This window comes from Paralichthys olivaceus, chromosome 5, assembly GCF_024713975.1.
Source record: "Paralichthys olivaceus isolate ysfri-2021 chromosome 5, ASM2471397v2, whole genome shotgun sequence".
NCBI classification, from domain to species: Eukaryota; Metazoa; Chordata; class Actinopteri; order Pleuronectiformes; family Paralichthyidae; genus Paralichthys; species Paralichthys olivaceus.
Window position 1 is genome coordinate 8,087,856 of NC_091097.1, and position 27,224 is coordinate 8,115,079.

Consider the following 27,224-nt stretch of genomic DNA (forward strand, 5'->3'; position numbering starts at 1 on the left):
CAGAAAGCCATGCATTTCTCACAGATTGCTCGACTAAGAGCTCGTATCATTGTAAAATGCAGAATTTAACTGAACAGCTGTAAACAAAGACAACAAGGTCAGCAATGCTTGTAATCAGAAAGCAGTTGTGAGTGTCTGTTTCTGCTCGTCCAGACCAAAACACTGTCCTGGAGTTTTCACACTAAAACGGGGCCAGCGGTGTAGTTTAACTTCTCAGTTTACCGGCTCTAAAACCCAAGAGCAGTGTGGACACCGGGCGTGTCGGTAGAGTTGATGCATTTTCAAATGAAAACATACTAGCATGGACGAAGCCATTCCTTGTTTACTGTTAGCTCTATATACCTTTGAGCAAAGCCACATAACATCGATCATAAATTGGAAAATTGTTAAGTTGATCAAGCACATTGTGTACTTAAGATATAAGAATAATTCTTTACAAATGTATTGTTTTGTTGGTAAAGACTTGTGATAGGACAGGGGCACTTCAGAGCACTTCAGCCCCTGGAGCCAACCCTGTTCCTATAACTTTCACAATAATCAGAAATGTATTATAATATCATTGTGGCATTTTCATCTGATGGTGCGTTTAATATGATATTCCTTAGCCATTGGCCTATTTTTTGCATTATGCATGCCTGTGGTGTTTATGGTGGCTTTGACCCTGACCCTCCCAGGTATAGGATTTGTAGAGTTGCATGGCACAATCGAGTTTATGTTGCATGTCTAGTTATATTTGAGCTTGTTATACCCCAGCACATGACTTAAATGGTGCAGAGGACACTCAAATGAATGCAGAAAATTAAGAGAGAATCTTGCTTTTATTACAAACCCTCACCCAGAGACAATAATCTGTGCGTTTGCGAATTATAGTGGCAAATTCCACATCGGTTTTAGAATAAGCCCCCGCCCACGGTCGTGAATCCTGATTCTAGTCTATAAGGATCCTGGCAGAGTTGTAAAAATTGCCCCAATCATGCGCCTCGGACGCGCAGGAAGGCGTGCCTCCGATTGCGCTTAAATTCAAGTCTGTGCAGCGGTGAAGGGCACAGTTCGGATCTCACACCTCGACAGCAGCTGCCAGAGCTGAAGCTGGTGTAAAAATTTGGATCTGATCTTTTAAAATTTATATTCTCGCATCGTACATTTTGCAACAGGAGGACGGAATTGTGCCACATTGGAGCTTCTGTTTTTTGCGACAAAGGAAGACGCAATAGGCCATCCTGGTCCATGGTCCAGCCAACTCCTGAATGCTCCTTGTCCTCACAAAGCACGAACGAGACATAAACAGCTTGTCTAAATAAGTGTTAGTGTGTGTTTATGAATCGCTCCATCATAGACTCGCAGTTGGTGCGCGGAGAGCGTGTGGCCATCGGGCGTCCTCCTGCTCGCAGCGCGCACCGGTCCCTCTGATGTGGATCCGTCTCGCCGTGTGGAGCTGTTGTATGGCTACAGCCGGAGGATCCCCACCGACAGGACGCGGTCTGCGGAGTTAAAACTTCTCATCGCTTTGTGTCTCGAACCAGCCTGTCCGGCGCTGCACCCTCACGATGACCGAGATCAACGAGGTGGACAGCGAGGCGCAGCTCCAGCGCTCCCCGAGCACCATGTCCATCCAGCCGATGACATCCAAGGCAAGTACCGACACTTTTGAGCTTTGTTTGAGGAAACTATTGTAAAGTTGACTCTCTCCTATAATGACCTTCCCCACAGTTCGCACTCTGAGACATCCAGATTCAAGCATGAACTTTGCAGAACATTTTCCTCCACACACACACACTTTACATTCTTTACCTGCTGTTTGGTTCATTTTTGTTTTCACCCACTTGCATTATTCAAACGGTTTGCGGAATATTCATGACACTACTTCACAAATGCAGTTGTATTCATCATGACTGCGTCACGAACCTCAGACGTAAGGTCTGATGTCACTGTCTCCCCCTTTATTCTCTCCCTCCCTGTCTCTGTCTGTCTCCAAACCCACTTCACAGAGATGATTTTTTAGCAAACGTAAAATAAATGGCCCTGATTGATAATTTTCATTCATCGTTGTCATGAATTGTTTTTCTCACAATTTCATATTCCTGTCTCTTTGCTCCTCTCGCAGCTGTACTCTTTGAAATGTGCCTGGATGGCCACAGTTCATTATACTTACTGTTTAGAATGGGCTGTTTGCTTGGTCTGGAGCTACTTCAGAATTATTCCTTGTCATATCTGAATCCTCCTCAAACGGTTCTACAATATATTGTCACTTTTTTATTGTTTGTGTGCTGGACATTGCGTGATGAGTCATTACTGTTTGTGTATGTGATTCTTATATACGCTGATTGACTGAGCTGCTGTTATTTAATACATTGCATGTCAGCAAGTTCAGAGGTTTATTAAGCAATCGACACATCTTCAGACCTAAATTCACTACTTATCAAGATTAAAGCTCTGTACTTCTGCTCAATATAAAGCATTATAGCAACAAACCTAATGTTATTTCTACTCTGAAGAGGAAATTATTTTATGAATGTTGCTGTCAAGATTGCATTCGGTACCCAAGACACCTGCGGATGTCTGTGTCAGTCCGATATGGTAAAATAAAAATAATGAAATCATCTGGCGTCGATGTTGACCAGAGGTTTGACCCAGTTGCGGACCGCTGCTGTAGTTTATCAGAGGACGAAGAAGAAGACATGTCAAACTCAGTCCACAGACTGAAGGCACACTGCCTGTTTATTCAAATTTTCTAAATTTAGAAGGTAAAATCACACCAAATTCAACACTGTCCCTCCCTGGACCACTAAGAATACACATGGCAAGCGTGAAGCCACACGTTGGTGGAATTACTATGTTTAATATGTAGAAGGCTGTTTTACTGTGTAAGGCTGCCTGAGCTTCGAGTGTCCTTACAAAGTCTCCTTATGATTCCATTTAATCTGTTGACATGACAGTATAAACAACGATTTCAAGGGCCGGCCTCTAAGAGCATGAGCTGTGAAAGCTTTCACAACACCTGCGTTTTCATTGGAGGGCTTTCAGAACAATTGATTCATTAAAACCCAAAACACTTGATGAAGCTTCAGCACACATGCCGTTGACATGTTTGAAGCAAAGTGACACTCCACGCACAACACAGTGAGATACTTCATCAGACTGCTCCTTCTAAATATTTGATGTCCTCTGTGAAAAACATGAAAGTCGACTTTGTTGCAAGTCTTTTATTTATTTATTTTTTTACACTGCTCACCCCAGCGTGCATGACCCACTGCAGTTATAGCTCCCCTGTCCCCCCTACCAGCTGCTACTAAAAGGGAATTTGGTGCAACCCTGTGCCAGGTGGGGTCCATCTGATTGTTATCTTTTCTCCAGCATTACCACATCAAAACCATTTCCCCCACAAACTCATCAGGCTGGACATTCAATCTCCAGCTCCGCACTTCATCTGCCTCTGCTTTCCCAATCGATCGAGGCAGCGCTGGTAGAATTAAAGGGCCCTGTGTGGAATAGATTTCACTTTAACCTTCAGCTCTCAGGCTCCTGCACGGCCTGTAGGTACTTCATGTTCAGGTGAAAGGTCAATTATAATGTCTTTTGAACTTCCTTTAAATGTGTAGTTCCAATAGCAACTGAAGGTTTCGGAGTAAATTTGCAACCATGCAGAGGTCTATTAAAGGGACAGTTCACAAAGCACTTTTGGAGTTTCAGGGGTAAACTCTGTTGCAGCCGAATCAATTGAAGTCAATGGTGTCTACTCAGATGTAATAAAACAACAGAAAAAACCATACTGCTCCTGTAGGGTCATCCAGGTGTCCATAAGCCCCGACATTCAAATTCGCCTCGAAACAACGTCACACTGTCTGCCCCTGAGATTCCAGAAGTGTTTAGTGGACTCAAACACTTCACCCACTCCTCCGTCGGCATGTAGTGTTGAGTAGATAATGAGTGAATTTTCATTTTTCTGGAAACTATCCCTTTAAGCTCAGCTCTGATACATATAGTCACAGGAGACCTACACGTATGTATGGTAGACATTTAATTGACATCTTTCTTAAATTAAAAGATTTGCCAGAGGGTATAATTTTTGAAGGAATCTAATCAGACACACAGCCATGTCTCCGGTGTGGGGGGGGGGGGGGGGGGGGGGGGTGACTGCTTCCGATAACAGATGCTCCCTGAAATCCACCGGCAGCAAATTTCTCACATACCAGAAATGAAAAACAGAGGGAATCAGAGCCAGAGGATTAAGGAGAAGAGAAGCATGGACTTTTTCTCCCGTATTCCCAACAAGTTAGTCTGTGGTTTACTGCCAAGGCTGGCAAGAGTGTGAGAGGTCAGTCAAGCTGATGAGATGCCTGAGTAGCAACCATCGGCTTCTATTGTGCAGCTTTTGGGTTATTTTGTTGAGAGGGCTTTGATCTGTCAGGGCCGCTGATGCATTGAGAGGCTTCTCTATGATGGAAGTGCACAGGTAAATCTTTTTGTCTCCGAGATAACAACCTCTGAGCTCGGAGATATAAACACTTAGAATAATGGTTTACAACATGTTGAGGGGAGATTGGTCCATCTGTCAGCCTGCTCACTTTGTGATGATACGTAACAGTTCACCCGTGTGTCTCAGGTTTCTTCATTCAATCGTAAACCAGTGAGGACAAAAACGCACTCAATGAGTGGGAAAAGGTGTGTGGCATAGCCGACGTGCTGGAAATAAGAACTTGTCCCTGCTCAAAAGCAAAATTGATCATAACTGATCATAACATCAGACAATTTTTTTTTTGTGAAAAAAATCTTTCACTCTAGCGCTTGAAAAACACATTATGTTGAGTGAATCGTTTTTTGTTTTGGTTGGTTTCCAGTCGTTGGCATTTTTATCCAAGAACAGAGTGTAGACAGTGTAAATAGACATGGGGGGGGGGGGGGTCTTCAGCTGGAAATCAATCATGGTGGTGACAAAAAAATAGTACTGGCGCATGGGGCAGTAATTTAGTATCATCATTCATTCTCTCTTTTGTGCATCATATTGTGATGTTACCATGGCATCACTTTACAAACTGATGCTGTGCAATCACGTGTGATCAATCACAACAAAGAAAAAGATTAGCAAAACAAAACATAAAGTCAAAACATGATGCACATCAATATTGGAAACGTCATTTTTAGACATAGTCGCAATGTCTAATTCATTCATTTCAACCATCAGCCAGGCTACACATTGGTCTTTGAGGTAATGAATGGTGTTTACTTTTCAGGAACAATTAACTAATGGCCGTGATTCATCAAAAGTCAAAAGTCTTACAGTGTAAGCAATAAGCTAACATGCTCAAAAAGACAATGCTAACACAATGATATTGTCATTTGCTGATATACATTTAACGCAATCCGACCACTTGAGTGGAGAGAAAATTTAGACATCAGCAAAGTTTTTACATTTTTTTCTCATCTTGAGGAGGCTTGAACTTGCAAAATACTCAATACATGTGTAGCTATTTCCCTTCACAACCTCATATTGGCACTAGAAGATAGATCATTGGGATTCTTTTTTTTTTCTCCAGACCATAAAATACTTTGTTAAATGTTATGACAATAAATCCAGTAGTTTCGTGATATTTCAGCCTTGGCCACACTGACGGGAGTGATTCAGAGAGGGAGCTTGACGTAGGCCAAGGTCTTAATTAATTAATGTAACACCTTCACTGCTGCGATGTTTATTGATGTGACACTACAGAGAGAGGTGTGAACTGCTGAAATGCTGCTACAAGTAGTTTAAAAAAGAAAACTTGATGTATCTGTTGCTGATGCGAGGGAGAAAACTGTGATGGGAGGTTTGTTTGTCACTGGTGATGCTCGCTCTGAGGTAGTTATATTTCCTCCCCTCGGTCTGAGACTGACAGCCATTGTGCAGTGTGCTTTGGGTTTGGCGTGCGTGGACAGTGATTGGATGAATGAAAATGGGTTGATTTCGAGTTGCCAGGGCAAAGCTGCACGGCAGGGTTTGTTGAATTTGTGCCGCAGTGAGGAACGTGTATGTAATTAAGACCAGTGGTTCACACAGAGTTTCCCCTTCAATAAACAGGGGTGAAGTCTGTCTGGGGAAGTGTCTGCGTGTGTACGAGCAGGCATGTGATTGGCTGTGTGTGTGCATATATCTGTGACGTATCTGTGGACAGAAGAATGGAAGAAGCCTGTGATCATGAATATCTTATCCCGATTTTTAAGCTGAAACCTGCCACACAGACAAAGATGGACAAAGCGTCTCCACATCCTCCCATTGTAAAAAATGAAGCCAAAATATCCTGGATGCGGTCGCCACCATCTTGCATGTTTGGAGCCAGATTCTGCACAGTATAGTGATTGTGAAGTCACACCATGGTACGAGGTCTCACGCACACAACCAATCAAAAGTCAGTCTCAGCTGTCAATCATGATCCTTCACCTGTAGCAGCCACCAGAGGGTGATTTAAGTGATTTGGCTTCACTTTTATACTGTTTGGACCACAGCATTCTTCTCTCTTAAGGAAAAAAACTAAAATAATGTTTTGTTTTACACACCTTTACTTAAAGCGATGTGACTGTAATGGTGTATTGGACCCCATCATCACATTTCAGACTGCTAAAACATCGCAGGGTATTTATTTTAACCTTTGCCAACTCTAAAAGAAGACAGCTGCAGTTACTGGATTAGCTTTTCTGGCTTGAAATATTCTGCCCTGGGTGCAGCAACATTAAAGGATGTAATGGCCACAAGCTGAATTTATCATCACGCTCCCAGTGGGGCCAAGCCATTGTTGTTCAGTCTTGACCTCTGGACAGACGGGAGCATCCCGCATATATCTCAGTATGGCCTCTGCCTCCATTAAATGCTCATGGAGCGAGGAAGAGAAAACATATTGGTTTGAAATAAAAGCTTTATCATTGAATTGTGTGCTCCCTAACCCTGCTTTCCCTCCATGGAGCATTGATTTTGGACATTTATGTTGGCTACATGTGAGAAGTGCTGGGGTGTCGGTGGGAGGATCGAAGACGGTAGAATTATGGGCTTTTACCGGTCCGCTGAGGCATCTCGTCAAAATCTGGTCTGCAGCAGAGAGATCCCTTCTGCTTGAGGAGTATTGAATGCAGGTGTGTGTATATCTGTGGGCAACGTTATGCATTTTGCAAAGCAGTATGAGTCACTTTGTGAATCCCATAAATCATTTGTGAGGAGAGAAACACCGTCAAGCGAGGTTTAACCTAAAAGTTTCATCGGGGAGAGAAGCGTTCTCAGAGCTTTTTGTCTGAAGTGGGATGAGATGAGATTGAGGCGCTCCCATTGGCACTTGACAGGCGTTGTCATGATATTGCGGGGGAATCAACAACACATATGGGAACGGATCATACATCCGAGCTGTATCATGTGTAGCAAAGCTTGCTCCGCTCTGACTCCGTCGCCATCAGCATCTCACCTGTTACAAAAAATTAATGCGAGGCTGATGCACACGGATAGATGCCTTATGCTCTCGTGACCTACATGTAAAATGGCCTCAGGATTGTACAGCTAATTTTCGAATGGAAGCTAACAGGAATGCTTTTGAGGCCCGCACACTGACAGATGATTCGATTAGCTGTAATTGAGACGTGCCCTAGTCGAAGCTGTTATACCAGTGCTCATCTGCTCCGATTGAAAGAGCTGCAGCTCGAAACTGTGATGTCGAAGCTTCTTCATATCATTAGTAAAGATAATCAAAACAACTTTAAACAGTTTTTTAAAAGGTATTCATTAAGAGTGGCTCATAAAATGAATCATTCGTTCATGCTTTACAATTTAATAACAAGAGCAACATTTGGTTTGCCAAATTGGAAAAATGAATCTGCTTGGCTTGATCCTCCCGCATCCTTATCACAGAAGGTGAATCAAAAAGAGTCATATGTGAGTAGAATCTTATCAATACATTATAAAGTATTGATAAATGTTCACAAATCAATCTGATGTACTCAGGCATTTGTGGCTTTCAGGAGCTTTTCAAATGTATCACACAATCCTTCCAAGAGTTCGTCCAGCTGACGTGGAACTCAAATCTCTACCTGAGCTGTCTGTGGAAAAGTTGCTTTGTGGGTAATGTCGTCACCAGGGTTTAGCAAGAGGAACGTGTGGCATAAAAAAAGAGGAAATCTCAAATTCTGCTGCATTCATTTTAATTTAGCAATTTTTAATGTGTGACTTATATAACAGCTATAGAAGGGGAGTTGAAGACATGCTGCAGATCCCCTGCATGTTACAAAGATTTTTGTGCTAACTAAATGCTGGTGGTGGTTTAGTTTACACTGAGGAATAATGAGTCTTCTTCCAGAGACTTAAAACTGAAAAAAAAAGTCAAGGACATGAGTCAGACAAGCGATAAATTCTTGCTCTGTTCTCAATACACAGACATGTACTCCAGTCTGTGCACCCAAAGCTATAACAGCAATAGAATGCACTACATTAGTCTCCTCTATAGCTTGTCTTTCCGTATGACGTCTGATCAAGAGAAATCACAAGGAAACATACAGAATGTGAAAATTTGCCCTCATGCATGTCCATCTTTGTTTGTCTTATTTACCTCGCTGTAAAAACTCTCCATGTACACACACACACAAATGGACAAACCATTCCCAGACTCACAGAGCTGTAAACAGCATGTCCCTGTAAAGGGATTATGTTTGGTGCTGAGCAGAACGAGCGCAGACAGGCAGACGGACGGTGTGTCTGTGGCCTACTGATTATCCTACTGCTCGTCTGTCTGCGTTGATCCATTTTCCCCCCTGCGACATGGCCACACCCTCATGCTGCTCTACCGCCACCGCTGCACGTCAGGGTAACAAATGACCGCCCTTCCCTCTGGGAAAGTAGTATGATCATCTGTCCACGCAGCTGGAGGGAAATGTCAGGAAACATGCATTTATCTAGCCAATCAATGTTAGATAGCTGCAGAGAACAGATCTTACAGACGTGACGGCCGCTGACGTGACGTTTTTGTCGCCTTATTGTTGGGCTTTTGAAATACAGCTGCCATCGATCATTACAGACTGTTTGGTCAATACAGCTTGTAAGATACAAGCGTGGATGGTTAAGTCGATATTTATAAGTGCAGGTACATGCAATTTGATATGGTGGCCACGTGAGTTTGGCCCCTGTAAGGAGGGATCCATTGGCTCTGTGGGCTTTGTGCAAGCCTGTGGAGCAATCAATGAGTTCAATGAGCAAGCTCCATCAGATTAAGAGCCCTGAGGATATGCTGTTCATACATGATAAGGCTGTGTAAACTGTCCTGTTTCATTTCATCACAATAGCCCCTCTGCCACCACAACCATGGAAATGCCATTTACATGCAGGGGTCTTCAATGTATGGCTGTGGGTGGGCTCACAAAGAAAAGGCTTATCTTGTTTAACCATGGGCCAATAGCACAAGCAGTTTTATTTGCAGCCGTGTAAAAGATGCGCTCCATCTTCTTGGACATACACTCTGCTCTCAATGTGTTGTTTCCTTATGAAGTGATATTGCATTTCATGAGTCACACTCTTTCCCTGCAGATCACAGATCAGACCATTGCGTTTATGGATGCTGGGTTATTGCCTGTGCTGTCCTGAGGGCGTAGAGGACATTTGTTATTACTCCCAAATGTGGCGTAGCATTCTTGCTTATATTGTGTTTAATCGTAGCGTACCCTCTTTCTCTTCTGTCCCTGTCAATGTGTGTGTGCAGCTCGAAAGGCTAAAACGCTCACTGTCTTTCAAGACCATCATGCGCAGTAAGAGCGTGGAGAACTTCTTCCAGAGATCCTACAGCGACGCCCGCCTGCCGCCGGATTTCATCACCGACCCGCCTCCTCCTTCTCCCCCTCTGCTGCCTGGCTCGCCTCTTGTCGGCGAGCGCTCGCCGTCCATCTCGCCATCTCTCAGCCCCAACCCCTCCATCGCCTCACACTCCCCCTCTCTCAGCCTTTCCCCATCGCTGCCCATCAAGCCTCCAAGACCACAGATCACTCACTGTTTTCAAGACCACGTCTTTCGCAAGCCCACCAACTGCCAGCACTGCAAGCACATGATAGTGGGTAAGGTGCTCAATACATCCTCCTGTTGTGAAGCCAAGGTTTAGATTTAGCTGCAGGGTTCAAGAGATTTCTGGCAATTTTCAGAAAACCATTGTATAAAGAGTTTTAAGGCCAACAAGCAACAAGATGAATTGTGACCATAAAACATTTGATTCAGAGCACAAAACGGAAAAGGCAAAGGTAGAAGATAAATCATGGTCTCTCTGTGGTAAATGTTATCTAACGCTGAACCATCAGATCATAGCCGACATGATTGGTGGAAGCAGCGAGTTCCACCAATTAGAGACATTACTATTACACTGAGGATTATGGGAGATGTAGTACTTCTCTTTGACAATGTGAATAAAACTACACAGAACCACACTGTTGAGCTCTATATCCATCAAATATAGGATTAGAGGTTAGTTTAGCTTTGCACAAAGACTGTGACAGGGATCTATGTCTGAAGTTAATGTAGCATAAACATCATAGAATCACTTGTGTGAAACAAACCTCACTGTCTGAGTTTTTCTACTTCATTTATTGAAAATGAGATTCACTCGACTGTTTGACTTCAATGCTGCTCTCACAATGTGTATGGCTGTGAAGAATACATGACATTATTAAGAGGTGCAGATGTACAAGTGCATTTATTCCTCATTTGCTGCATGCTAGTTTTTCTGCCAAATCTACTTCCTGTCACTATGATTAATTACGGACTCCAACCTGCTCCTCTTTATATGCCCATATGCAGGTATTTTTTTTGCATGCTTTGTGGTTTTAGTTATGTAATACATCACCTCGGTCTATCTGCATTCCTCTGCAGTCCCCAAACACTCCAGTCCAGCCTCCGTCTCCTCGTTAGGCTGATGAAGTAGAATCGGTGTTTTTCCAAAGTGAAAGCAGTGTTTCGGTTGCGCCATCCAGTTTAATGCGATTGTTGTTCTAGCTCCACATCAGATCAGTCGGTGTAATCGCATCTCCAACAAATCCAGAAATCTGTTATCCTTTGTGTGTAGGATAAAAAGGGAACTCAACCCCTTAATCCTTACAAAACATTCAACAATCAACAGAGGATTTGTCATTACATGACAAATGAGCAAGCATGAACAACTCTGCGCTCAGAGGCTTTTAATTGCTCAGGCGCTTGAAAACAGAGACGAAAAGGTGAGATGACTCAATGCCAAATCGAATATGATTGAAATATCTCTAGGTTGGTTACCAATCTCTCCAGGACGTTTTTGAGAGGTGCTGTTAGTTATGAAGCCGTTGATATCAGATCAGTGAGCAGCACGTGCTTGATAAAACTAGGACAGTGCTTGATTACCTGAGCAGAGAGAAACCTGTTCGTGTGATCTGAAGGCCCCTTTGTTTTGATGGAACAGTCTGTTCTGCAGCCTGCTGGGTTTTTCCTCCTTTTTTAATTCCTCTGTGTCCGTGTCTTTGCTCTTATTATCTCGTCTTGGTCCCTCTCCACAGGAAACTCCAAACAAGCTCTGCGGTGTAAAACGTGCAAGATGGCCGCTCACCTGTGGTGCACCTCGGAACTGTCGCAGCAGCTGTGTCAGGGGAAGGTGCGAAAACACACACTGAATACAACACTCATTTGTAACACTGGTAATTTTTCTCATCATAGTCACTGAGCGAATGTCTTGGTTTTCTCAACTTTTTATCTGTCATCTGTGAATTGGCTGTTTCTATAATTTGGCAACTTCTTTAGTGCGAAGTAATCACTGCTGTGGTGTTTCTACACTGCACTTTACTTCAGACTGGGTCCTCTTAGGTTATATATCTATTCATTTTTGCTTTGGTTCTTAAATAAAACTCAGAACAAGGTTTCTGCTTGAAACCACTAAATATATAAGAGAAAAACATTTAAAACAACGCCACCTAGGGATATGGAGAGCCCCAGGACTCTTAAGCTACACAAAAGGCTACACAGGTTCTTTTAAAATTAGGGGTGAGTAGAGTTAACACCTCAACTGAAAGTATATTGAAAGAGGTTTATTATCGAAGAACATAATGACAAAAATGAAAACATCTCTTAATACTTATCACTAAATGTCCAATATTGTCTCTCAGTGGCTGAAACTTTTTGTCCAACACAAATGTTGCACGTGTCCCAATTCAGGGGCCCCATCCTTCAGAGGCTGCATTTAAAAATTGATTGTATCACAGCAGTGAGAATGGGCTGTCCATTTCAAAGGCTCCTTTAAACGCTGCAGACAAATGTATTGTGAGCAACAAAGAATCCAACGGGTATATTCATCAACTTGGTGGCAGAGCATTCATAAATGCAGCCTCTCAAAGTCGTTAATGATGCCATAGTAGGAGATGGACAAGCCGGTGATACAAATAGGAAATCCTCCGTGGACCGTTTGACTTCAGCTCGGCCTCAACTCAGCCTACGGAGGCCACATCTTCATTGACCAAGTAGAATGAGTTCTCTGAAGGATGCAGCCCCTGAACCCAGCTCATATGTATCTATCAATACAGTTTGTTAATTAACACCTTCTTTTTTTTTTCAATCTCCACAAAACCCAAAGTGTCAAAACAATATTTAACCATTTAAGGGGAGGTTGCACGCTGGAGAATGTTTTTATAGGTCTTTATAGTGGTAATGAACCCCGCCTAACCCTTTAGAAACGTCTGAAGATTATAAGATTTGTGATGATAAATTAATTGTATTGTAAGGAAAGGAGAAACAACTTGCAAAAAAGTCTTAGAAGAATGATAATTCTACTTCAAAAGAGAAAGTGGGATCATTTCTTTACAGCGATTAAGAGAATGAAAATGTGTCCTTATGGATATCTGTGTTCAATCTGAACTCCTTCTTTACCGACACAGTTTTAAAAGCCACATAATAAAAACACCAGCAACATTAAGTTTGTCTTACAGTAATCATTTGAATAATCTGAGCAGAAACTGGAGTTAGCAGTTACAATGGTGACTGAACCTTGATTTTTACCAGTGCTTAGAAATTAATTTGTTAATGTTTGAGGGCAAAGCCTAACTGCATTGTTAACGGTGGAAAAATTTACTGAAAGTGAAATGAAAGTGTTGAATAAGTCTTGTGTCGTATCACTGAGGCACATGCAAGATGGAAGACATTACAGTTCCCTTCAAGTGAAGCCAAACAATCACCCCCTGATGGCTGGCTACAGTATAGGTCATAAACCCCAACTCCTCCATGTCAGTGGATGGGACGTGGACCAAACCAAAAAGTTTACATCAAAAAAAGAGGGTTTCTGTCATTTTAAGTAGATCTTATCAGTTCTCATAATGGTTTTAATTAGTATTATTATTTGATGCTGTAAAAATAAGGTGAAATGTCACGATCAACACCTGAGACTGACATGTGATTGGTCAAGTGTGTGTAGCGGCTTCATCTAACGATCACTACTGTACAGACTCTGGCTCCAAAAACCACAAGATGGTGATACCTGTATTTAGGTTATTTTAGCTTCATTTTTGTACAAAGTCTATCTTTATAAAGGCCTACAGTTATCAAAAATAATATGAATACTACACAATAATCTAAGATCACATAACTGATTGTTCAGAGTGAACTGTTTCTAAATAGGCCACAGGTAAACGTGGCCAGGCCTGGTTTTTAATAACTCTGCCACACTCTAAAAACCCAGTTAAAATTTATAGGGGGGATTTTCTCTCTTAAAAAAAGAGCCAACAACACCACCTATAGGTTTAGAATCTGAGCCTAGGACTCCATAAGCTTGCTGGTTAAAACTCAGGGGGAGTAAAAACAGGTGCCTATTCAATTCAATTAAAACTTATTTATCATAATAGAAAATAGGACATAAAACACCACTGTAAAAATAATTAACACAATTTTCTCCCATATTCTAAAAGAATAATAGCACTAAAAATGTAAAGGTTCAAAGAAGTGAGGATATAAAGCAGTTTAAAGACCATAAATGTATAACATATTTTTTACAACTTATATCCTAAATCGATATCACAGTACATTATAAATCCTTTATCGATATAACTTTTAAAGGCAGAGTAATGTTCTACATTGGACATTACATCGTGGCATTTGTGTGCAGCCGACAGATAATTTGGAGAGATTTCCGTCCGGGGTTGTGTTTTTATCCTCCAGTGCAGAAACATTAGCATGCAGCAAGTGGCTAGACCCAAAGCACTGTTGAAGATGGCTCTGTGCTGTTTGATAGAGGAGCACAAAGAGGGAGAGGGAGAGAGAGAGGTGGGGGGATGATAAGGGAAGGGAAAAGGTAAAAATGTTATCTGTCCAGAATCTGGGCTTCATTTCAGGGACCAAAAGGAGCCACTTATTACCTTTGGTCCTTAAAGTGTTTGTCTCTTCAGCCTAATGTGATAAAGTGAATGGCTCATTTGCAAGTCAAGTCAAGGCAAAGGCAAACCGATATCCAGCCGAAACACTTACTGTGCTTAATTCAGTGTGAAATTGCTATCGTGCAAACACACACACAGAATCACATGCCTGTGTGTAAGCCATGTGCATACAAGTAAGTGCCTGAGTGAATACATTGCTCTTAATTAGCAGCAAAGAGAGCTGACACTGTTTCTCCATTTGTAACTCTTTAGTTGCGGCATGTGTGCCTGCCTATGTGTTTCCATGTGTTTCAATCATTTGTATTTCATTAATGTCTCTATACATGGAATCTACCTCCCCCCAACACAACCTATCAAAAAAGAAGTAATGGAAGCTGGAAAATAAAAACAAAAATCATTATTCTCTTTGCTCTCCTCCATTAGCCTGGAGCGTTCAAGCGTAACTTCAGCTCGCCGATGCTTGTCAATGACCAACTGGCTGTCGTCAAGGAAGTTCAGCCGAGCCAAGGTGAGATTACTCTGAGTGTCTGTGCTCGTGTACATGTGCACTTGGTTTGTTTGCGCCCGTGTGCTTTCGTTTCGTCTTGTTGCTCTTGTCCCAGCCGTTTTCGGTTTATTTTTAGATTTTTGTTTTGTTTTGTGTGTGTGTGTGTGTGTGTATGCTTGTGCGTGTGCTGTAATAAAACCAGAACTGTCTCCATCTCACCTGACAACCGAGGAGCATGAAGTGGAAAAAGAGAGAGAGGGAGAACAAATTCAGCTTCTCTTGGAGGCTGACGGACACTCGGCACCCTGAAAGTATGTGAATAAATATTTATAAGTTCTAATGTTTATGTTTTTATATCTTTGTTTATGATTTGAATTGTATATGTATCCTTGGACCGAGGATGGTAATTCATCGTCTGACACTACGCCTCACACCTTTAAGGCTTTGTAAACATATACATACATAGAAGCAGGACTATTGGGCCAGTGTTGTAGCACTAATATTAAGGTGTGTGTGTGTGTATGGAGAGAGTTGTGCAGCTGTATATCAATCTGTGTATGTGTAATCAGATTTGTAAACGTGAAAAAGAATCTGCAAATGCGTGCTGAATTCTGTAAATGTGTATTTAGAATCTGTATGCGCATAATTTATTTGTAAATGTGGAAAATATCTGTAAATGTGCATTGAGATTTGTACATGTGCAGATAAATATGTAAATGTGTGATTATATCTGTGAATACATGTAGATAAATCTTTAAATGTGTAATTAGATATTAATGGCCGCCTCACTGGCCACACCTCATACCTCTCCCATTGAGTCCAACAACTAAAAGAGGAGCGACACGCCCTTACGAGGAGCAAAACACTTCAGCCATTAATATCTATGTACACATTTCTAGATTTATCTTCACATTTTCTGATCTGTGCCCACATTTACACATTTCTCTCCAAGTCTCAAGACACTTGCAAATCTTATTGCACATTTACAACATTTTATTTATTAATTTACAAATCTGATTATGCACACATCCATATACAGTTACACAATCCCCCCACATGCACACTCAAGTAAATTCAATTACAATATTGGCCCCATACACCATCATTCTGATATTTCCTTCTAATTTAATTGTCTCTGGATACTAAAACACTCTGCTGTCAGATCCACTTGCCTTACATGTATCTGAATTTGTTCTTCCTCTGAACTGGAGCTTGTTTTACTTTGCCGAACCTCTGGATCATGAACTGTGTAGGTAGGTGACGTGCTCCTACATCTCCCAACGTCCTTGTGCTACCCACGATTCAGTTTTCGAGTAACCCCACAGCACCACAATGCTTGGGACTCTGCCAGGGCAGACCGCACCCTGCCAAAACTCACTATCTCCCATTGCAAAGTGTCTGTGTAATTATGCTGACAAAAGGCTCTGTGAAACGTAGAGAAGTGTTTGTCACATGGCAAATTTTATGATGGTATAGCTGCTATGAACCCATATTACAATAGAGTTCTCATTTTTGCTCTGAAAACCATGCTAAGGGTCACTGTTTCTGTAGAAAATAATTATTTGTGCAGAGAAGGCTCTGATTACTCTCTTGCCGTGCAATTAATTGCTCTGTGCAGGAGTAAATCCTCCACTGAAACTGCTACAATTAATTTAAAGTGTAAACTAGCTTCATTACCAATAAATACCTCTTCTATCGTCACACTTACTGCAAGATTTCTGTTTATCTGTCAGGGGCACAGAGGCGCTGACGTCAATACGAGGCAGCGAGTTGTTAAGGCTTCTCCCTCGTAGACACAAACACTCGCAGAACATCTGGCCTTGCAGTTAAAATCATTTCAGGGTTTCATTCAAAGTGTGTTGAGTTGGGTGTAGGAGAAAAAAAAGGGAGCAGAAAATTTAATTCCTGATTTCAGAAATATTCTCCTCCAGCACTTCCATCTACATGAAATGTACCGATGAAGGCTCTCTGAGGATTTCCATATTTTAAATCACATCTCTCATTCCCTTTCTACTCAACTCCAACTCCAGATATATTGCAGCTATTAAAACGGAGACACATCCCTCGCCAATAAATGAATTAATAAGTAAGTCAAAGCGTGTACATTTATTGGGATGTCTTGATGTCTCCTTAACTTTTGGCTGCTGTCCTCTCCCAGATCTAAAGTGGGTCACTTTGGTCCAGAACTCACGGTGTTACGACTGTTATATTTAGACCTCTGGCTCCTCCAGATTGGCACAGGCACAACAATCATGATGTGCAGCCATAATTATAGAGCGTGTGGAGTATGAATCATTTATATGTGCGTTTTTAAATGAAGTGGATATGAGCGTGTGTGTATGTGTGTTAGTCTTATGAATGTGTGTGTGTGTGGTTTCAGAGGCTGTGCGGACACGCGTCGACCCCGTGTACGCTGCCTTGCGCTATGGGACGTCTTTGGCACAGATGACCCGCTCCAGTTTTGGCAGTTCAGAGTCACCGACGCGCAGCCTGGTATGACACCATCACCCAGAAGGAGGGTGGAGAGGAGAGTTGGACCCTGTGTGATTAAGACACACAAAGTTTTAAAGATGGTCCACTGGTTTTATTTAAGATTCAGAATGTTATGTCTATCCACATTAGCTGATGTCAATTATCAGCAACACAAAACATTAAGTTTTGTCAATACACTTAAAACTAAATCAGAAAGGTTTTACCAACACATTTATTCCAGGAAACTATATTCACATTCCTATAGATTATACTATGTAGATTAAGAATATATTTCCAGTACGAGTGCTGCCATGTTGCACATTAGGAACCAGAGTCTGCACAGTAGCGTTCAGGGGATGAAGCCGTGGCAGCGAGGTTCTGTCATTACACGCACTCAACCAGTCTCAGCTGTCAAACCTTATCAGAAACATGAAAACTGAAACAAACATCAGTGTGATAAGAATAAACCGTCTTTGAGATAAAATGATTTGACGTGTGCTTTGACTTTATAGTTTGATCCATGTCAAGTCAACTATATATATAAATATATATATATATAAAGATAGATATATTGATGGACAGTTTGACGTGACCGGGTGAAAAGTTTGTCCAGGTCACCATAGCTAGATTTTCAGGGGGTTATGAGTGACTCTTTAAAACTCCGTCTCTGTTCTGAGGTCACAGTAGTTCCCTGCTGAGATCGACTTGATTGAAATCCTCCCTCCTCCACATATGGTAAAGAAGTGTTATAATTGAGCACCAGGGTGTCGTCTATAAGAAGCCTAATGGATGGCACTGGTTTCCCTCATTAAACGTGGAGTTGAGCCTGTGTGCAAATCTTTTTCATACATGGAGTGCAGGTTCTCCTCCTGTGTGATGTGGGTTATTCAGAGCAGGAGCTTTGACATCCTGTGGCTAACATTTTATTTTATTTTTTTCTCCTTTGATAAGGGGGAGGGAGGTGAGGAGATGCAGCAGAGACAGTGCAGCATGGAGGAAGAGATAACTCAGGAGACAGGGGGTAAACGCCGCTGTGTGTCCGTGTCTCCGTCCATGTGGATGCGCTCTGTGTCTACGCTGCTGTGTGTCCATGCATATGTCGTGTTTACTTGTGCATGTGTGTGTGTGAGAGATTTACTGTCTGCGTGTGAAAAAAAAAAATTACATGCCTGATTGCATATGTGTGAGTGCTAAGAAAATGTCTCACCACCTTCAGACGCAGCAGTGCCAGACCCTGAGTTTGAGAAGGAGGAGGACGAGAGCACGGGCGAGACTCAGACTCCTGTGGAAGAGAGCAACGTGACGGTACAGCTCTGTTTGATCCGCCTGTGCACACCGTCACCTGTTCTTGTTTTCTTCCTCAAGTGCGTATACCTGTCTCACTAATCCCCCGCCCCCCTGCATCTCAATGTGTCCAGGTGCCCAAGCGCATTGAAGTTCACTCCATCCACACCTATGTAGCGCTCTACAAGTTTCTGCCTCAGGAACAGAATGACCTGGAACTACAGTGAGTAAAAGCCAAACAGACTGCCAATGTGCAAGTATTTCCATAGCCTTGTGCACAGAGGGGTTTTCCTTTTTTTTTTTTTTCTGCTATTTTGCGTGTGAGTGCATTTGGTTTGTCTGTGTTTTTGCCCTGGCTGTTGTTCCTGCAGGATGAAAATGTCCCCACCATCTGCAGAGGACGGTACCAGGGCACCCTTAAGGATGACTAATTATAAACTCGGAGCCCATCACCGTCCCCCACGTAGAGGGAGCGACTGAGCCTTGTTCCCAGCAGGGAAGAGGATAAAAAGGCACTGAATAACTGAGAGATGAAAGGGCGGACAGGCATAGGAGGGGAGACGGCATAGAAGTAAAGATTATCATAGGCAGAGAGAGAGAGAGAACCTGGCAGAAAAAAGAAAATTGCAAATATAGAAGTAGTCTCTATAACATGAAGGAGCACGAAGAAAGACAAGATAGAAAGGACAGAGAAGTAAAAATTAGGGCAGGTGTGTGTGTGTGTGTGTGTGTGTGTGTGTGTGTGTGTGTGTGTGTGTGTGTGTGTGTGTGTGTGTGTGTGTGTGTGTGTGTGTGTGTGTGTGTGTGTGTGTGTGGCAGAAAGGTACATCTGTGAGACTGTTAAAAGCCATCTGTGCTTTCTACAGTGTACAGTAAATGAACTCCAGAAAGGATGATTGTGTCAGTTTGATAAGTGCAACTGTGTAAGAATATTTGCAGTCAAGATCAGACAGAAGTTTCTTCAGAAATGTGTCTGTATTTGGAAAGATTATAAAGTGTTTGTGATTTGTTGGTGCGTGAACTCTGACCCAAATTGATCACATCTAACGTGCACTCACTGGAAACGATAAACATGATTGTCGCCCGCTGAAACATCTTCCAGTTGCTCACTAGATTTAGAAATTTGGTTTTACTTTGTCACGTTGCCCCCTTTTTTACGCAACATGGAAATGACTCCACCATCTGTACCGACAACGCGTCTTCTGCCACCATTTTCACTAGTTTAGAAAAAAACTTGACCATTTTGTTAGCACCATCCATGTTCTTATTTTGGACTGCATCATGCCATTATTGTCAGTGTGGACGCACTTCTGCACTCAAAACAGCAAGTGTGAGTCTGGAAGTACATAAACTGAAACACAGCATATGTGTGTGCACATGGGCCAGATTTTAGAGGTTGATTAAGACAGAAATCTGTTACTTTTCCCACTTAATAAAAACGCAGAACCTTGTTTAATCTTTTGTCCTGCAGTTTTAAGTTGTTGGATAAAGTAGCTAGGCTAATCCCACCAACATTAACCCTTACAATTCCACATGGAGAACTGAAAAGGCACAAAATTAATCTAAAATCATCAAGAACTTAAAATAAACAATATACACATGTTTTAAGCCCTGCTCCTGGGAGAAACATCAGTGAGCAGTGTAATTACACTTCAGATATATGGGTCTCACTCTAATTGGTAAGTGAACTATGTGGAAACTAAACTAAAAATGAGGGCGCGTGCGTGTGTGTGATGATCATATAGGGCAGTTGTGGGAGCAAGCATCTGAGGGACACAACATACAGATTTGCAATTGGGACAGCAGTTTCCCCCTGTATATCTAGGACAGTGGATAAAAACTGTGCTTGTGTGTCTGTGTGTGTGTGTGTGTGTGTGTGTGTGTGTGTGTGTGTAGACATTTCATCAAAAGCAGGTAGCATGATTAGCATGCAGGCCAGGTTGGCAACAGATCCGGTCCAGCCTTGTCCACTGCAGCAGGGCGCCACAGAGTCATATTTCACGTAGACCTCATGACTTTGGTATCGGCCGCTCTGTCACCTCCGCTGAGGGACACAGACTCGTCCACCTCGACCTCTACGCAGCTTTGTAACTGTGGATACCACCACTTGAGTTTGATAACGTTATCTTTTGTCCTCACACTCATGTCTCTGTATTTTCTTTTTCCTGGTGACCGCTCTCGCCCTCTCCCATCCCCAAGTACCCTTTTCCTCTCCACCTCAATCACCTCGTCTTCATGCCTCCTCTTTTTCATCTCCTCTCTTGTCTGATCTCTTGTAGTCCCGGGGATCGGGTGCAGGTCACAGACGACTCCAATGAGGAGTGGTGGAAGGTGGGTAATAAATCATTTGCAAACACGTGTGTGTGTGTGTGTGTGTGTGTGTGTGTGTGTGTCTTTGTGTGCTCATTGGTTTGTATTGGTTGTGCTCATGGATTTTTCTTTTCTTCAGTCCATATTGTGTATTTAAATCTCTGAAATGTGTGTGTGTGTGTGTGTGTGTGTGTGTGTGTGTGTGTTTGTTTGTTTGTTTGTTTGTGTGTGCATGTGCTGATGGATTTGTTTTCTTCAGTACATGTTGTGTATTTAAACTTCTGATATGTGTGTGTGTGTGTGTGTATGTGCCTGCATGGTGCGCATGTGTTAATTCAATTCTTTATTAAGCCTTTAATTCTCGACACCTGCTCTATTTGATCCTGTCATAAACATGCAGGCAGTCACAGACAGAAATAGAACACAATTTCCTCAGAAAATTAGCAAAAGAGTTTAACATAATGAACTCGACTCGTGTTGCAACCTCAAAGAGCTTATTAATGGTTCCGTTACGAGCTTCACTCACTCCCGATGGAAACAAATGTGCTTCAATGTGGCTGTGTGTCTGTAGGTTTCAGTCTCAGACAAAAGAAGCACTCTCACTTAACTGAAGAGCACAGTATGTGTATTTCGGGGTGAAAGTGAAGCTGCAGTCACTTTATTAATAATCAACACTCCAGTTCTTTAAATTTAAACTATGAATAGTTTATGAATCACTTCAATAAACACCCAACACCTGAGGACGAAGGCGATAAATAATGAATTATTGCTGCATAATGAAACACCATCAGCTTTCACCAGCTAACTAGGATGTCATTCAGTAGAGTGCATACCTGTGCCAAGACCGAGTCCCCTTATGAAACCACATTTATATTCATTAAGTCCAGGTTTCTATTTGGATCTGCACCAAATTGCACACGCACACATAATTATCGGTGCCCGGAACTGGCCTGATTATTCAAAATCCTAACAAACAAAGAAAAGCGGATGAAAATATAACGTCCTTGGCAGAGTAGGTTCATATTCTTATTCCAGTTTTACTTGTGCTATGTGTACGTTTTCTCTGCTGTCGGATGATGTTTCTCGCAGAAGTGGGCGTTGATGATCGCTCGCCAAGAGCTTCAGCCATTGTTGTGTGTTCAAGTCAAGGCTATGGAGCACTCGAACGTATGCGTTGCTGCAAAGCTTGGTGGAGGTGCAGTCGTCAACAACAACCAGTTTCCAGCAGCAGGACACACAATATAATTGTGCTAATAATACTGGCAGGTCCATACATCATGACCTGGATTCTTATTAACATGATTTGATTGGCTCATGCCTGATGCTTTAGTATTCGTTTAAACAAGATCTGATTGGCTGGTGCTTGTGCTGCCGCTTGAAGAGTCGAAGTCACGAACGTACCGGAACCAGAGTGCAGTTCAGCAATGCCTGACATCACCACACTCAAAGGGAATGGGCAGAGTTTCTTTGAAAACTGTGACGCATGTGCAGCACTACAGTGTCTCTCTATTCAAAGAAGACTTGAAGTGGAAGGGAAGAGGTGATAGAAATAGATAGGTGATCGAAGCAAAACAAGAGTCAACTGAGGTGTTGCTTTCCACAGCTTTGGAGAATACAGGACTTAAGTTTGATGCTGAAGTTGCAGCATATTGGTTTGTTAAGTTAGCAGCTGTTTATGCTAATGTCAGCTAAGTAACAACAATCTTACACGTAGCTGAAATTATTTATTTTCTTCATTTCAAAACATGATCACTGTTATTTCTGTAAGAATGGTGCCTATTTGGTTCTATTACTAAATAACAACAATAACTGTTCTAAAATGTGTCATTTAGCCATTTCAGAATCACCTTTGTCAAAACTAACCTAATTAATCTATGTTGATAACTGTGTGCTGTTCCTGTGTGTTCCAGGGAAAGAGTGGCGACAGAGTCGGTTTCTTCCCTGCCAACTTTGTGCAGAGGGTCCGTCCAGGAGAGAGAGTGTGGCGGGTCGTACAGAGCGTTAACGCCAACCGAGAGAGAGGACACATGGCCGTCAGGGAATCCCAGGTACAAGAATATTATCATGCTGTTCTATTATTTTAATTTATTTATTTTTTGTGCGTGTTTGCGTTCTTTATTTCTTCATATATGTTACAATCATAAGGCGTAAACTGACAGTTTGGGAACCTGTAGTCACCTCGCTCAGTGCGAGATCTTAAGATTCTATTTGTGGTATTATCCTGTGGTTGCAGGAGGCTGCAGCCTGTTCCAGTACTCACTGGCTGAGAGGCAGGGTACATCCTGCTCAGGCTGCAATCAGAGTGTGATCAAAGCATGGCCTCAAACATTGTCTCTGTGTCATCTCATATCACTTAATACCAATTTTCCATTTTCACACAACCAGAACTTGTATATTTCTCTTGAGCACAAGTCAGAAAATTTTGAACAAAAATGAGAAAAGATACAAATGAGCTGCTAATGAAATCCATTTATTGTGCAAATGCAAATGAGCTGCATGTTTATTAGTTTTGCTGGCAGCACCCGTTCACATTTACACATTTTAGAGAACGATTAATACACTTAGTCACACAATATTCAACAGACAACTGAATATGATTGTTGGTTATTTTCTCAACATAACCTGACAGCTGCTGAGAGTGCGAGTCAGATCGGCCTTCTGATTAATTCCTAATCTGAATCCAAGCAAAACAGTTTGCATGTATTTTACATCAAGAACCAATTATTCAGTTAATCCTGACGTCTTCCACAAATGTCTTTGTCTTTCTGTCTGTCTGTATGTGGTAACTCATATTTCACGTCACGTCCTTTGAAATGGCCGGCATACAATTTATTAAAAAAACAATACCAGTGGAATAAATTATTCACACTTACATATAAGCCACTATAAATGAAGAGCAATAGAGCAAATTCAGTTTCATTTTATGAAAAACATTGACTATAATGTCCTCACTTCAAATAAACCAGATCCAGTATCCAGTATTTTCCGGTATCTCTGTCAGACTAAAGTCCAGCTCTGCCTCCTCCCCTTCAGATCTGTGTGGGGAAGCGAGAGGACGGCGAGGTGTTTCTAAAGCTGAGCAGTGGGAAGAAGAGAGGCCTGGTCCCAGCTGACTCCATAGAGGAGATCTGAGCTTCATCCTTCCACTTCTACTTTACCCACCACCACATCTTCAAACTATTACCAACACCACTTCTTCCACAACCTCCTCTCTGCAAAAAAAACTAAAACAGCTGCGGCCTCTTTGGCCAGTCCTGACTGAGACCAACCTGGACAGAAAACATACACTTCTGCAAAGACCTGGAAACGCAGCCCCCGATGGACACATGGTTTCCAGTTGAGTTGGTTTGCTATTAGTCTTTAATAATGAATTGTACAGTTATGCAGCATAGTCCTGCTTTTACAAAGGGACTGTTTCTCAGCTCTTCTCCTGCTGTCAGTTTATCTGTTAACACACAAAAAATAAATCAATGTTTAGTCAGACAAAGTGTGCACAAGCCAAAAATGCTCTGCATCTATTTGCTTGGATGCTTGTTCCGATTTTGTTTTTCCTAATCAAAAAGGACGTCTACCAATGTGGGAGGAGGTGCCGTTCTGTCATGGGAACATGATGCTACTGTCAATGTCCTTTTCTTCTTTCTACCCACTCTGTATGTCTCATCCCTGTGCGCTCGTGTCAGGGTATGTGGCCCCAGGGATTGATATCAGCTTCGTGCAAACTGGTGCACATGTAACCGGCCAAGGACGACCACTGCCAGCCAGAGTAGGTTAGTTTTTGTTTGCCAGGAGGACACACAATGCAAAAAATCCTCTGTAGTGTCAGCCTGTTTGTGAACAGCCAACTTGAGAGTGCAGAAATTAGAAGATTTTCAAAGGAGAATTGGACACTGTGAAGATCTTTTCACAAGGAATTCAAAACTTTTTTTCTCCCCCAACTTTTTTAGGATGAAATTACAATGAAATTATGGTGTGAAAAATGCATCTTCACCTTTAAACATAAATCAGCCAGAGGACCCCGTGTTCCAGAGGAAAACAAATGGAAGAAATTAAGAACGTTTTTGCAGAACTAATTTTGCCCTTTACAGCTCTCAGACTTGGGAACTGAAACTTTTTTTTCTTGAATGACTCAACCATAGAGGAATAAACATTGAGTCACACAGCAGTTTTTTCGAGGGTTTTCATTTTATCGTCTTGTTTTCAACAAAGGAAGGAAGGGAGGTGAAACTCCTCGAGTGTCGCGGTTACATGTGGCAGAAGCCGTTTCCCTGTTTTCACACAAAAGGAGCACGGCAGTTATAAAAAAAGGAGGGAGGCCGGTTCCTGCAGAGACCTGCTGAAGACCAACAGAGAGTGTTGCACAGCATCGTTACATGTTCAAACAACAGGAAACAAAAGTCTGCCAGAGAGAGAAAAAAAAATTAAAATAAAAACAACAGAGAGGTTTCTGGCTGTGACAAGGAGGACAAGTTCCGCTTACAGCTTGGAGGAGGACACAGGAAAACAGAGACAGTAGGAGATGCAGCAAGATGTGGAACGTTGTGAGTGTGTTATGAGTCAGTGTGTGCACGCAGGTAGTGTTGTACCCTTGGGTTCACGAGTCATCATTGATCAAATGTCAGCCCGTCGTCTCCATCTCTCTCTTCCTCCTGATCGTGATGTGACTGATCAGCTCTGACATAAAGCGGAGGCATTTTTTTTCATGCATGTTCGATGTTGTTTTGTAGACTTCTTTAGCGATTCATGAATTCATTAGTAAATGTGATGCATTTCTTTCCAGAGAGAGGAACTGCACAAGATCACAAGCATTAGGAAAATGTGAAATGCAAGCACCGAGTGTAAGTAAAACGATGGTACCACAAAATATGAATAACTGAACTCTTCTTTTCCAGATGAAAGAGATCCAGCTGATATGATCATCCTTTAATCTACAATTCAATATAAGACCCTTAGAGGCTGTTACAAATAAACGTCTCTTCTTGTAATAAGGACAATGACACTTTATTTTGTGTCATTTCCTTCATAGCAGCTTCCTTCTTAAGTCAAATTGTGGTTTGATGTTTTATATGGCAGCAAAAAACATCACTGGAAAAAAATTTGTGTCCGAGAAGAACTGGATAAAAAATTTTTACCTGTAAAAACACTTTGTTATCTTGCATTTCGCTTCGTTTTACGCAAACGTCACATAGGATTTCAACATTTCAAGTATGTGTTAGGATGTTTTTCCCAAGCCCAGAGTAAATAAAAGATCTTTACAAAACTCTCTCTGCCCTTCTTATGTACGCAGTCTGTCACACAACACGCAGCTGATCACCTAGGTCTGTACAACAGGAGGCAGATTGAAAACACTGAAGATAAAAATGGCCCTCAGAAGAGAACGTACATCGCCCAAAGCCCCAACAGTCCCCTTACGCAACCACTTAAATTCACTAATCATCCGCATCCTTATTTAGATCTGCACCAAATTGCACACACTCATAAATGTTCGTCTTCTTTTCAACAAGATCCATGAATCATTCTCCAAGAAATGTTGCAAAGTGAACTATCACACAATGTTAAAGAAAGTGTAGAATAGAATTCCTGGAAATCTTTTGTGGGTTCTTCCTTGGCCCATTTCACATCCTTCCACCAGGTTTTGTGAAAATAATTTGGGTAGTTTTTGTGTGATCTTGCTTTCAAACAAGGGACAGCGAAGGTGAAAAGTGAGACCAAGGCTTTCTTAAATTGTGTGAATTGTAGTTTTCTTTACCCCAGAAAAGGCCCTTTATATTTAAATACTTTATATTTACATCGAGGGGACCCTCTCTACGGAGGCCGCCATGTTTTTTACATTAGTCCAGACTGGACAAACTAAACACCTTTTGAGTTTTTATGACAACTAATGGCTACCCACAGGTCCTTTTTCATGTTTGGAAGGAGAGGGTGAGGTGAGGGGTGTTCAGCTGCAACATGCAATTTCAACACTGTACCTTTAAGGAAGTCTCTACTGCACGTATTTTATTTTTGGGTGTATAATTCAACACCAACGTACGAAAACAATAACACCACTTGACTAATGAAGCGGTTGAGTTTCGGCGTCGACATTCGCCGCTACATACCTCTATTAACACTTGACAGAGCTGCCCATCTGCTGTGACTCAGAGCACAGTGAGTCCTTTCAAGCTGTTGAAACTTTGCCAGTGTGTCAGAGCTCTGTTGAACGGTTCCATGTTTCTCTCCCTCCTCCAATCCTCTCATTTCATTTCTCTGGCTCAGGCTGCCTCTCTCCCGCAGCCTCCTTCTAACTCTTACTCTACAGAAGTTGACACAG

At 42.0% G+C, this 27,224-nt stretch overlaps 1 protein-coding gene across 2 annotated transcripts; it reads left to right on the forward strand.

The window, feature by feature from the left end:
• Positions 1–1,163: 1,163 nt before the first annotated feature.
• On the forward strand, positions 1,164–26,174 carry LOC109634059 (SH3 and cysteine-rich domain-containing protein 2-like). 2 transcript variants are annotated; one of them, XM_020094322.2, is made up of 11 exons: positions 1,164–1,631; positions 9,702–10,050; positions 11,509–11,603; positions 14,788–14,872; positions 17,232–17,344; positions 18,275–18,344; positions 18,540–18,628; positions 18,742–18,830; positions 20,887–20,938; positions 22,828–22,965; positions 23,951–24,186. In XM_020094322.2, the coding sequence occupies exons 1-11, from the start codon at positions 1,548–1,550 to the stop codon at positions 24,047–24,049; spliced, it is 1,263 nt and encodes a 420-aa protein (XP_019949881.2). In that variant the 5' UTR covers positions 1,164–1,547; the 3' UTR covers positions 24,050–24,186. The 2 variants fall into 2 exon arrangements, with proteins under 2 accessions (XP_019949881.2, XP_019949879.2); XM_020094320.2 differs by lacking the exons at positions 17,232–17,344; positions 18,275–18,344 and having other exon boundaries at positions 23,951–26,174.
• The last annotated feature ends 1,050 nt before the right edge of the window (positions 26,175–27,224 follow it).

Coding starts and splice junctions, on each gene's coding strand:
- LOC109634059 (XM_020094322.2), top strand. CDS start 1,548: ATGACCGAGATCAACGAGGTGGACAGCGAGGCGCAGCTCCAGCGCTCC. Junction 10,051..11,508: donor CTGCAAGCACATGATAGTGG/GTAAGGTGCTCA, acceptor CCCTCTCCACAG/GAAACTCCAAACAAGCTCTG. Junction 18,629..18,741: donor TGGAAGAGAGCAACGTGACG/GTACAGCTCTGT, acceptor CAATGTGTCCAG/GTGCCCAAGCGCATTGAAGT.